This window comes from Lynx rufus, unplaced genomic scaffold (assembly GCF_022079265.1).
Source record: "Lynx rufus isolate CCGP_SWC_20201006 ecotype Redwood Valley unplaced genomic scaffold, mLynRuf1.p SCAF_21, whole genome shotgun sequence".
NCBI classification, from domain to species: domain Eukaryota; kingdom Metazoa; phylum Chordata; class Mammalia; order Carnivora; family Felidae; genus Lynx; species Lynx rufus.
In genome coordinates this window covers 21,660,973-21,673,499 of record NW_025814836.1, presented here as the reverse complement: position 1 = coordinate 21,673,499, position 12,527 = coordinate 21,660,973, and the positions used below count along the sequence as shown (strand labels likewise).

The window sequence follows — 12,527 nt, the reverse complement described above, 5'->3', positions numbered from 1 at the left end:
CTAGGGGCTTTGTACGCAACGTCTCACGAGAACCCTAGGAATTGTTAGAATCCCCCATTTTACAGGTGGAGAAACTGAGGCACAGAGCCATTAAGTCACTCGCTCTGGGTCACACGGCTCCTAAATGCCAGAGCCCGGAGTCCAGCCTCATTCTCTCTGACTTCAGAGTCCCCTGCCTTTGCTTCCTCGTTTTACAAGAGGAGGGGCAACTTGCTGAAGGTCACTTCGGGTAGCGCCCCCCACAGTCTCTGTACCTCGGCTTCCGGGCTCACCAGGGCCTTGGCACCCATTCCAAGATGACACGAACGGACCTCTGAGCCGGGTGCCACTCCCCTGGGCATAAGCGCAACAGGAAAAGGGAGGCAGAGGCAAGGGCATTATTTAGCTGTATACCACCTAGATTCCTCAAGGATTCCGGATTATTAAAGAGACTGACATACGCTCCCCAGCCCCCCATTCCAGCCCCGTCTTCCCTGATGTCTAAGCCTCACGTGGACCACGGCCCGTCACTGTGACCCGGCTCCGAAAAAGGCAACAGGAGTAGCCACTGAGGTAGCAGAAAAAATAAACCATTTTACTACTAAAGACGCGTTTTCCAAAAGCAGGGGAGTTGCTGTCCCGAAGAGAAGAAGACCCTGGGGGAGTCCCTGTGGAAGGGGCCGGCTGGAGCTGCGGTCACCCACCACCGGGCCGGCAGCCCTCAGCGGGCCCGAATTTGCAGGGAGATTCGGTAGAGCTCCATCGTCGCCCTGGCGTCTTCCACCGAGCTGTGTCCAAACTGGCTGTTCTGTAGACACATGGACAGAGCGGGGGGGCGGGACTTGGGGTAGGGCTGAATGCAGAGACCCCCTGTGACCTGGGCCTTCCCCGCCTGCACCCCGGTTTCCCGGGCCTTGAGGGGGGTCGGTGGGTGAGCGTCCCCAGGCTTCTGACACCCTGGACTCCGCAGGTGGCCGGAACAGGCCCGGCTTCTCCTGTCTGACCCAGAGCTGGGGCACTAGGCCCAGGCATGGCCAGGCACAGCTTCCAGCATCCCGAGAACCGGGCTGTGTCCTCGAGGTGCTTATAATCTGGTGAGGGGAGGAGGGGCTGCAGACACACAGACACAGAGGGAGCTCCAGGGGACCAGGCGAATATAAAAAAAAAATACTCCAGGGCACCTGGATGGCTCAGTTGGTTAAGCCCCGACTTCGGCTCAGGTCATGATCTCACAGTTCAGGGGGTTCGAGCCCCATGTCCGGCTCCGTGCTGACAGCTTGGAGCCTGGAGCCTGCTTCTGATTCCGTGTCTCCCTCTGCCCCTCATGCTCTGTCTCTCTCTATCTCAAAAATAAATATATGTTAAAAAATTTTGTTTTCAAATGCCAAAATGATGTTTCTAAATGCTACTTGCTCAGCACTTGGGTGAATCCACGTGCTGTGTATTCTGTCCTCCGTCCTGCGTGCCACAAGGCTAACGGAGGGGTCCAAAATCAGGCTCGTCCCCTGCTCCCTCCCCAGTTCCTGGTGCCCTCCCCTCCCCACCCTCCTCCACTAAGACTCACCCTTCAGACTCCTGCAGACCTGCTTTCCTTCATCCCTCCGGGCTAATGGGCCACCCTCCCTCAACCCAGGAGTTCCTCAAGCACAAGGCCAGCCCTGCTCAGCCCTGCGTCTCCAGCATCCTGACCAGCCCGGCACAGAGTAGGTGCTAATAAATACCTCCCCCACGTGGACCCGTGGCTGCTGGTGTCCGGCCCACCTCCCTCGGCCCTGCCACCTCCGTGAGCCCCCAGGGACCCCCCTTCTGGGCCTCGCCGGAGACTACGAGTGCCGAGAAATGGGGGCTCTGGGAGCAGCAGCAGCCCTGCCTGCTGGGAGCTGTATGTAAATACCGCCGCTCCCTGGAAAAGATCTGAGGGCTGCGTTTTACCCTATTCCAGAGGCCCGCAGTGGGATTAAACGTCAGTTATCGGGGCGCCTGGGTGGCTCAGTTGGTTAAGCGTGGGCTCAGGTCAGGACCTCAAGGTTAGTGAGTTCGAGCCCCGCATTGGGCTCTCTGCTGTCAGCACGGAGCCCGCTTGGGATCCTCTGTCCCTTACCCCCCTCTCTCTCTGCCCCTTCCCCGCTCACACTGGCTCTCTCTCAAACATAAATAAACATTAAAGAAAAAAACTTCAGTTATCCACAGAGTAACTGGCTGGAGTTTAAAAACAAACAAGACCTATATTGGGCGCTGGGCTCCACCAGCACGTCCCGGGGTCACCTCTGGAATGAACCTCCTGCGCTCGGGTCCTCGTCCAGGGCCGGCTGCTTGGGGAACCCCGAGGCCAGCACCCCTCCTCGCTGGCAAGCACACAGGCTCTCAAGACTGTGGGGGAGATGCAGAGCGCCTTCGGGGTCCAGGGCTGGTTCTGGAGCCCCTGGGGATGGTGGGCGGGCCCTGGGGGGTGGAGGGGCGCGGGCCTGGGGGGAGGGGCCAGCCCCCCCCCCCCCCAAGCAGGCAGGTGCTCACCTGGATGCGCCGGCCGAGGAGGCGCTCGCTGAGCACGCGGAGGGAGACGCGCTCGCAGTCCTGCAGGCCGGCCTCCCGCCACAGCAGCCTGTCCACCGACGTGTCATAAACGGAGTAGTCGTTCATGTTCTCCTTCAGCGCCTGGAAGTCGTGCTTCAGGTCGTGGCCCACCACCAGCTTGCCCTTCAGGAGCCGCAGGATCTGTGGCCAGGGAGACGTGCGCCCCGCACATCACACGGGGTCCTCCGGGCGGGTCTGGGCCGACTGGGGGTCCTCGCGGTACCGGAGGAAAGCAGTCCCTCCTCGACTCGCTGTGTGGCTCTGAGCAAGCTGTCCTCCCTCTCTGGGCTTCAACCCTCTCTATCATCTGTATAACGAGGAGGCTGGACCGGGCCTCTCCTCATGCACGAGTAACGACAGTGGCACCTACTGAGCACGCGCGGGTGCCAGGCACTTACCTAAGTACGTCACCTGTGCCACCCTGTCAACAAGCCTGCTGTGACAAGCAGACGAATGACTTCCCGAAGCTGCCCACACCTTAAACCCCAGAATCCGGAGCACCTTACACGCGGAGAGAAGTTAAAGCTGCAGGCGGGCTTTGGGGTGCAAGGTGAGAGATGATCTGGGCTACCCGCATGGGCCCAACGGAATCGCAAGGGCCCTTCCGGGTGGAGGGCCCTGATTTGCCCTGAGAACCTGACCTGCTCCTGCTGGCCTTGAAGGAGGAGGAGGGGGCCCCGGGTGGAAAAGGCGAGGAACGGCACTCCCCCGCAGAGCTTCCAGAAAGGAACACAGCCCTCCCCACACTTTTTTTTTTTTAATTTTTTTTTTCAACGTTTATTTATTTTTGGGACAGAGAGAGACAGAGCATGAACGGGGGAGGGTCAGAGAGAGAGGGAGACACAGAATCGGAAACAGGCTCCAGGCTCTGAGCCATCAGCCCAGAGCCCGACGCGGGGCTCGAACTCACAGACCGCGAGATCGTGACCTGGCTGAAGTCGGACGCTTAACCGACTGCGCCACCCAGGCGCCCCCCCACACTTTAATTTCAGCCTTTGAGACCCGGGTCAGACCGTGGAGCTGTGGAACCGAAGGATAACCCGTTCGTGTGGCTTTAAACCACTAAGCCTGTGGTTTTGTAGAAGGCAGCCGTAAAAAGCTAACGCAGCCCATGTTTTGCGGATGAGAACAAAAAAGTGGAAGCACTAAGAGAGTGAAATAATTTGCCCCAGGTTACTCTTCAGGATCTTAAAGCAAGTTTGCGGATTCCTTGACTCCGGCTCTCACAAAAGATGGAATCCAATTGAATTGAATATGGGCCGGCCCGTGTGACTTCTGACTTCTCTGAGGGCCAGTGTCCCAGCAGCCCGGAGCCGCCCCGAAGCCACCGTGCTGGAGGGACCACTGGAGGCAGAGAGCCGAGTCTGAGGGGCCCCGGCGCCAGCCACGGGATGGGTAGGCAAGCCAACCTCCCGAGGTTCCAGCTCTGGGCCTGCCGGGTGCCTCTGCCTCAGCCCGACCGCTGTCCCCATCCGCCCCTGACCAGACTGCAGGTGCAGGAGCAAAGTAAATATTGACATTGTTTGAACCACTATGTTTGGAGGCGATTTGCTAAGCACCATTAGATAACTGGGGTGGCCACACAGCTGGTCAGTGGCAGGGCCAGCCTTCAGAGCCAGCGGACTGCCCGTCACGAGCACACTTAGGAAGAGCAGGCCTGCTCCTGGCGTCCACCAGCCCAGGGGCCGAGCTTCGGGAGTAACCGCTAAAGTACCCAAGCCTCCCATCTGGACTCCGTCTGCACTCCTCTCCCATGGTGGCCCTGGGGACAGCCTCCTACCTACGGCCACACAGGCTCCCCTTTCTTTACCTGGGCTGCCACTGGAGAAGGATGGACGGGGGCTCTGGGGCGGAGCTGTGTCGGGCCCCAGCTGGAGGGGCATCTTGGGGCTCAGGCCCCCCTCTGGACAGCTCTCCCATAACTTCTGGCCTGTCTTCTGTGCCTGGGGAAGGAGACTGCCACCTGGCTGACACCCTCCCTGCCCTGCTTCTGTTTCTGGTGGCCTTCTGAGACATCATGGGGGACATTGGTATGCTCTCCCTTGGCGACCACAGGATCATTGGGGCCACTCTGCAGAAGAGGAAGCCAAGGCTCAGAGAGATGAGGCGACTTGTCCCTGGCCACAGTGGTGGAAGCAGGGCTCCGTCCATCTACCGTCAACAGGCAACGTCACCCCACCCTGTTCACACGGCTTTGTCAGGGCCTCCTCTGGACGGAGCCCAGGCCTAGGGCCTGGGGAAGCTCTCCTGAGGAATGGACCGTGCTGGTTCCAGTGGACGTTTGGGGTGGGAGTCACCTGGTGAACCCAGAACTCTGGATTTCACTTTTTTTTTCAATGTTTATTTATTTATCTTTGAGAGAGACTGAGCAAGAGAGTGGGGGAGGGACAGAGAGAAAGGAAGACAGAGAATCCCAAGCAGGCTCCGCACCCAGCTCAGAGCTGGCCGCGGGGCTCAGCCCCACGAACCGTGAGATCATGACCTGAGCCGAAATCAACAGTTGGACGCTTAAGCCCCTGAGCTGCCCGGGCGCCCCTGGATCTCACGTCTCTAACAGGTGGGGCTGGTGTTGCTGATCTAGAGGTCACCTGAGCGGTGAGGACACCGGCCCTCACCAGCAGCTCGAGTCCTACTGTGGAGGAAAGGGCCCCGCCAGCCCGTGGCAGAGGGGTGGCGCTCACAGGCCGCGCAGGGCAGCTGTGGGTCACACACCTTTTCTTGCTCACATTCTTTGTGTTCCTGAACAATGTGGCCTGTTTCCCCCGACGAGGAGCTGGCTCAGGCCCAGTTCACACAAAGCCCTGAGGGACTGTCTGCCATCCCAGAAACCGCTGCACTGTTCCCAGGCGGAAGAGGACAAGAGTCATCGTGAGGTAGATTCCTGGGAAATTAATCACTTCCTGAGCCCCAGGGTCCTGGCAGGGGGTGGCTACAGTCAGCACCGCTGGGCTCATGAGGAGACAAATAAAATGGGGGGGGGGTAGACAAGCAGAAGGAATCAGGAAAAAAAGAGATGAGTCTATTTAGCAGAGAGATGTCAGCAATGTTTCAGGCCAAAAACATGCTGGGCCCTGGGCACTGGGCAGAGAGGGACTGCTGGGACTTGCTGTGTGCTCTCATGGAGGTCACAGGCCATCTCTGGGCTTCGGTTTCCCCATTTGTAAGGCAAAGGCCTGGAGAGGTGAGGCCCATTAGCAGCCAGGGCTCCCCCGACTTTCTGAGACAGGGCCGGGGAGGGAAGAGGGGGAGCTGTCAGAGCCAGAGATGGGGAGAAGGTGCCAGCTGGCAGGACCTCAGGGCTTTGTGACCTGCTGGCCGCGGGACCTGCCCTCAGTGTCAGGAGTGCCAAACATAGGGGGCGGAGACTCGAATTCCTGGAAAGAACTGAGTGGGGAGGAGGGACAATCACCCATCTGCTGCTCTCACAGCGCCAGGCCAGACCTCTCAACCCGGGTATTCTGATTTCCATGTCCCAGAGGAGGGGCCTGGGGACCAGAGAGGTTAAGAGGCTTGCCCAGGTGACAGGGCTGGTGACTTGAGAGCTGCAGTGAGATGTCCAGACCTGCCTGACCCCATCACTGTTATTATAGTTGTTACTACCACCTGCTGAGAACCTGCTCCAGCGTCATTAATGGCGGAGCGGAGAGCCATGCTGGGCCCGGGGCAGCGCCCAGATTTCCCGGATCGGGGACATGGCCCCTACAAGGCCGGGATGATCACACCATCTTACCAACAGGGAAAGGGGGCTACAGAGCAGCGCGTACCCGTGTCACATGGCAGGGTAGCACCAGGACCAGTGGCCTGTGTCTGCCTGGAGGGTCCTTCTACTGCAGTGCCACTCTTGTTCCAAGTAGTCCCCGGATGTTCCCGGTCGGAAAAATCACCTGGGGCCCTTATGAAAAATCTAGAGGGCCAGGCCTTACTGTCATCTTCAAGAGTGGCCTCAGTCTCCCCTTTCCTCCTGTCCCCTGCCCAGTTCTGCAGGTGGCCCTGCCCCAGCCTGTTCCCCGCACGCCCTAAGACTGCTTATGCCAGGGGAAACCTGGACGGTGAAGTCACCCTCCTCCATCTGGCCAAGCCCCAAAGACACCTGCCCCAGAGACACCTGAGCGGGGGCGGGGCCCCAGCAGGAGGCACTTGGCCCAGTAACTCCTTGTTCACAGGCTACTGTGGCCTCTCTTCTGTCTGCGTTTCCCTCCTAAACCGGGATGCTTCATGGGATTCAGCTGTTTTGTTTGCCAACTAAAACTGTAATTATCCCTCCCCAAGCCTGGTCAGAGGGTAGATGCGACTCAGTGTACCGGGTTAACATGAAAGGAGCATTAATTTACAAAAGTAAGTTACACGCCATTAAAAGTTACAATTAGGAAAACAAAACAAAACAAACAGCATTAATTAACTCACCAGGTGAGAGCCCTGAATCTGAACACTGAGTTGTATCACGGCTTGCTGTGTGTCCTTAAGCAAGTCACTGCCCCTCTCTGGACCTCAGTCTCCTCCTGGGTTCTCTTCTGAGCTGGCAGCCTGATTCATGGGGCTCTATAGGCCAGTTTCTCAACTTCCACACTTTCTCTTGGTGTGTGTGTGGCTGGGGGAGGGGCCGTCCCGTGCATTAGAGGATGTTTGGCACTATCCTTGGCCTCTACCCCCTGGATGTCTGTAGCAGGCCCCCTGCCCCACTTGTGGCAACCAGAAATGCCTCAGATAGTGAGACATTTGTCCCTTGGGGGGCAACACCACTCCACATTGAGAACCGCTGCTCTAGATGATGTCAGACCTAGAGATTTCGGAAGGTAACAAGCGATTACTTTCCACTATGAAAGTAAGGTAACCGGACACCTGGGTGGCTCAGTCAGTTGAGCGTCCAACTTTGGCTCAGGTCAAGATCTCACGGATCGTGAGTTCGAGCCCTGTGTCGGGCTTTGTGCTGACAGCTCAGAGCCTGGAGCCTGCTTCAGATTCTGAGTTCAAGCCCCACTTCGGGCTCTGTGCTGTCAGCGAAGAGCCTGCTTCTGATCCCCTGTCCCCCCTCTCTCTCTGCCCCTCCTCCGTTTGCACTGTCTCAAAAATAAACATTAAAAAAAAAGGTAATGTAACCACTTTACCAAAAATAAGAATAAAAAACAGGAGGGGGGGGCGCCTGGGTGGCGCAGTCGGTTAAGCGTCCGACTTCAGCCAGGTCACGATCTCGTGGTCTGTGAGTTCGAGCCCCGCGTCAGGCTCTGGGCTGATGACTCGGAGCCTGGAGCCTGTTTCCGATTCTGTGTCTCCCTCTCTCTCTGCCCCTCCCCCGTTCATGCTCTCTCTCTGTCCCAAAAATAAATAAACGTTGAAAAAAAAAATTAAAAAAAACAAAACAGGAGGGGGGATCCCCTGCACAATCTCAGTGCCCTATGGTAGCAACCCTCCAGGGTGGACTGTGGGGGCGCTTAGTGGATCCCCAGAAGCCCGCTGGCTGCCATGGGCCGGTCTATGGCTCACCACTGGCCGGACCCAGTCACCACTCCTAGGGGAGGAAGAGACAGGTTGGTGAGCAGCCTCTGAAAGTTGCCTGCGTGAAACCAAAGCCTGGCGAGCCCTAATCTCACCTGAGAGGCGTCACCCGGCGCGGGAGGCAACGATAGGCTTCTTCCCTTTGGGAGCTCTTCACATCTTGGGGCCCGTGAGCCCGGTCTCTGTCTCTGGGATTAGAACGCTATGGGCGATGGAGTGGGATCAAGCGGCCTTTGTGTCCTGGTTCACGCAAACAAATGACAGCCGTTGCCTTCTCCCGCCTGGGCTCAAACGTGGGGTGCCTAGCACTGTCCCACGCATATACTGGATGCTCAGCATTCACGGAGCGTGTATACACGTGCATCGTGGGATCGGAACATCCCAGAGCAAGCTCTGGAGCCAGAATTTGAGTCTCTGCTCTACTCCTTCCTTGGACAGTTGGCTCAGCCTTGTGCCTCAGTTTGCTCATCTGTCAAATGGAGTAATGACACTGGTTAACTACTTCCCGGGGTTGTAGTGGAGAGTAAAGGCAGTGGCATGTGGAAAATACTTAGAACGGCTCCAGGACACGGTGCTGGATACGCCCATGCTGCTTCGTCACCCCTGTGCTGTAGATGTGCCTCCTGAAGGCACAGAGAGGTTTAGCAACGAGCCAGAGGACACAGAGCCACGTCCAGACAAGTTCTAAAGACAGTGCACTTGCTCTCCACCTCCCAGGCTGTGTGCGTATCACTGCATCTTAACAGCAAAGGCCAGCACGAGGGCAGAGGCGATTTCGTTCCATGCCGCTGCCAGAACTCTGTATTTTGTGAAAATCGGTTCAACTGTAGTCCCCCAAACATTCTCAGGGTACCTTCTGTGTGCAAAGCACACCATCCAATCTGGGGGCAGATAGAGTACACAGCAGGAACGTGGAACGAGGCAGGCCACGTGTGTGGACAGACAAGCTTTAAAGTACAGGGGCCCGGGCGCCTGGGTGGCTCAGTCAGTTAAGTGTCCACTCAGGTCATGATCTCACGATTCGTGAGCTCAAGCTCCGTGTCAGGCCCTGCACTGTCAGCAAGGAGCCTGCTTCGGATTCTCTCTCTCTCTCTCTCTCTCTCTCTCTCTCTCTCTCTCTTTCTCTGCCCCTTCCCTGCTTGCTCTCTCTCTCTCTCTCTCTCTCAAAAATAATAAACAAAAATAAATAAATAAATAAAGCACAGGGGCCACAGCCAGGAGAACTGGAGCCCCCCACTACAGAGTCCAGTGTGGAGAGGTAGGGGTGGTGAACAGGGTGGGGAAGGGCACCAGGAAGGACTCCTCTGGCCTGGACCAGGGGCAGGGATGGGAGAGGGCAGGGGGAGGGGCTTGGAAGAGCACTGGCTGGATGATGGCTGAGCTGTAAGGGCAGGCAGGAATGGCAGGTGGGTAGGGTTTGAACGGCCATGAGTGTGTGCTGGGGGGACCTCAGGCAATGGGGAGCCATGGGAGGTATTTGAACACTGGCGGTGTTCAGCCACGTGTGGCTGGCAGCCCCCTGTTGGACACACAGCCCTAGACTTTTGAGCCTGAGTTCTGAGTCCTGACCACATCTAGTTACCTAAAACTTTGTGAGTCACTTAGTCTTGTGGGTTGAATTGTGTCCCCCCCGCCCCCACCCCTGCCAACAATTCCTGTGTTGAAATCCTACCCCTAATAGCTCAAAATGTGACTTATTTGGAAACAGCGTCATTGCAGATGTAAGTACTGGTCATCAGGTCATTAGGGTGGGCCCTAATCCGATATGGCTGGTGTCTTCATAAACGGGAAGTGGGGGACACAAAACAGGTACACAAGGCAATCGCCATTCGAACAAGAAGGCAGATATTAGGGTGATGCTTCTACAAGCCGAGAAACACCGAAGACTGCCAGCAGACCCCCAGGAGCTGGGAGAAAGATGTAGAACGGACTCTCCCTCACAGCCTCAGAAGAGACAAATCTCTGCTACTGCCTTGAGCTCAGACCTCCTGCCTCCAGGACTTTGGGACAGTACATTTCTGTTGTTTGAGCCCCGCAGTCCGTGCTACTCCGCCATGGTGGCCCGAGCAAACCAATACACTTAGTTCAAGCGGGCCTCAGTTTCCCCATCTGCAACATGGGGATAACAGACGCTCGTAATAGCTAACATTTTTGGAGTCCTTACATAATACAGGCGCTCCCTCTAGGCGCTTTCTCAAGCCTCACAATAATCCTATGAGGTTGCTGCTGTTATCGTACCCAGTTTCTTTTCCAGGTGGGAGAAACTGGGTGCAGAGAGGCCACCCAGGTAACTCGCCCAAGGAGCTGCTAAGTCACCGGCCGAGATTCAAAACCGGCCCCTCCCAACTGTGAGTTACCGGCTCCTGGGAGGCCTCGCGGCAGGCCATTCGGGAGGCGTGAGTGAGCTCCGGGCGGCCAGTGCCCAGGATTGCACCCGGCGAGTAGCCTGCGCTCAGTAAACAGTAGCTACCGCCGTGGGTTTCTCTGCAGCGCCTGGAGCCTGGCACGCACGCGGTGTGCAGAGTTGGGACGGACCGCGGTCCCCTCTGTTCTTCGGGGACTTCCCCGAGCCCCGGCAGCCTAGATACTGATGAGTTTACTCGCCCCTCCAAACCTTCCCAGAAGGGACTAAAGCAGGTGCTAGACTTTGCTTCCCGTCTGGTGATTCAGAGAAACAGAAACAGAAACAGAAAGCGGAGACTGGAAAAGTCATCACAACAAGGTGAGGCGGGAGGGTGGGAGGTCCTGGGGCCACACGCTGACCTCTAGCCGACGGTAGGGCCCTACTGTGCGGTCTGGGAACAAGCTCCCGGAGCCTGGGGGTGGGTGAGGGGGGCCTCTGGTCTGTTCTTCAAGACCTGGGGCCTGCTACCAGGGCCCAGCCGGCGAGGGCCTCACTTTCCTCATTTCCTCACGGGGTTCGCCAGTGGCAGCTCAGGGCAGAGCAAAGAATCACACTGTGGGGGGCATCAGGGGCGCTCAGTTCCCCCCATCACAAGACCAGCAAGGTGAGCCCGATGCCCTAAGGCTGCTCCCAGACGTGAGTCTAAGGTTGTCTGATGGAGGAAGGCTTCTCAGGGACGTGAAGAAGACACCAACAGGTTTCTCCGTGCCCTAGTCATGCAGAGGCGGAGGGGGGAATCTTCCACGGCTGGGGTCACAGGTCCCAGATGTGGCACCTGGACGAGGTGCCGGGAAGCGTGTGTGCGGATGGCGGGCGGCTGTCCGCAGGTTCCCCTCCCCCCTCCCCCCTCCCCCCACCTGGCTGGCACGCCGCCCTCCACTCACCTCCAGCCTGGCCACGGCAAATGGCGTGGCCTCCTGCATGTGCCAAGGTGTGATCCCACTGATCAGGGTCCTGTAATCAGTGATCTCCCCTTCCGGCCGGATGAACTTGTCGTAGAGCACGGTGCCGTGGAGGTCCACGAGGCTGCAACGAGCCAGGCCGCTCTCCCCTCGGGGCCCCAGCCCCACCATCTCACAGTCAATGGCCACCACCTCGGTGCCGCTCTCCATGTGTCACCAGGACCCGCAGACGCGCTGGACAGGGGAGGCGGGAGGGGCATCACTCGAGGGCCGACCGAGGCCTCGGGGGTCCTCGGCCACCACCCAGCCAGCCTGTCCCCTCTGCCCTGTCTGTCATGAACGCCATCTGGCAACAGGGGAAGCTGGCCCCTTGCCACCCCGCCCGGCTTCCTCAGCCCGGCGGTCCCAGGGCCTCTGGTCTGGCCCAGCAGCCTTGGGACCGCCAGGCCCCCTCCCACCCGCTCCCCTGGCCGCGGCCCTGCGGAAGCGCCTTGGCCTCGCCGTCCCAGCCCCCGCTCACCTGCCCACCTCTGGTGCCTTCGGCTCACGTCTGCCTCTCTGGTGCCACTTCTCAGCTACTGCACTTGCTCTTAGCTGTGACTCATCTCTGACTTCAAGCCGGGAATCCTGACTCTGTTTCAGTTTCTGGTTTGTTATCAGGCGAAGTCAGGGGTGGGAGGCCGGGGCAGGGCGGGGCAGGGCTGCTCCTTATCCTCGGGCTGCTGGCAGGTGGGGGGCCCAAGGGCCTGAGTCATCACGGACAAAGCTGGCAGGTTCCATGTCCCCATGTCTCGCCTTCCCCCCCTCCCCCCCACCACACACTTAAGTGCTCAAAAGAGCCCTCCCCTCCTCAGATGATGCCGCTGACGTGGATGCAGCAGATTGCCACATTTTTCTTTCCTTTCTCACCCTCCGCCTGCCTGTAGAATAAACATCCCCAGGATGGGAGCCCAAGGAATGTCCCACAGCTTCCGGGGCTATTACCAATCTGACACTCTGTGAGGTCTCCCATGGGGGCAGGGGGAGCTGGCTTGTGGGACATTGAGGCTATTCACCGGAAGGGCATGGAAGGTTGCGGTGTGAGTAGGGCTAGCCTCACCCTCCGACCCGGGGAAGCCAAGCAGGCAAGGAGGGAGCCCCTAGACGCTCCAGTGCTTTGGGGGTGCCTCAGAAAC

General features: G+C 58.4%; 1 protein-coding gene across 5 annotated transcripts; it reads right to left on the bottom strand.

Annotated features, from left to right (window-relative positions):
• Nucleotides 1–553: 553 nt before the first annotated feature.
• On the bottom strand, nucleotides 554–12,163 carry ISG20 (interferon stimulated exonuclease gene 20). 5 transcript variants are annotated; one of them, XR_006963428.1, is made up of 5 exons: nucleotides 11,873–12,150; nucleotides 11,335–11,586; nucleotides 2,494–2,694; nucleotides 2,203–2,349; nucleotides 718–787 (listed from the first exon to the last, which is right to left on the bottom strand). XR_006963428.1 is itself a non-coding variant. In XM_047086777.1 (4 exons), the coding sequence occupies exons 2-4, from the start codon at nucleotides 11,560–11,562 to the stop codon at nucleotides 701–703; spliced, it is 516 nt and encodes a 171-aa protein (XP_046942733.1). In that variant the 5' UTR covers nucleotides 11,563–11,586; nucleotides 11,873–12,148; the 3' UTR covers nucleotides 554–700. The 5 variants fall into 5 exon arrangements, 3 of the variants coding, with proteins under 3 accessions (XP_046942733.1, XP_046942735.1, XP_046942734.1); XR_006963429.1 differs by lacking the exon at nucleotides 718–787 and adding an exon at nucleotides 1,283–1,318; XM_047086777.1 differs by lacking the exon at nucleotides 2,203–2,349 and having other exon boundaries at nucleotides 554–787; nucleotides 11,873–12,148.
• Between the last annotated feature and the right edge of the window lie 364 nt (nucleotides 12,164–12,527).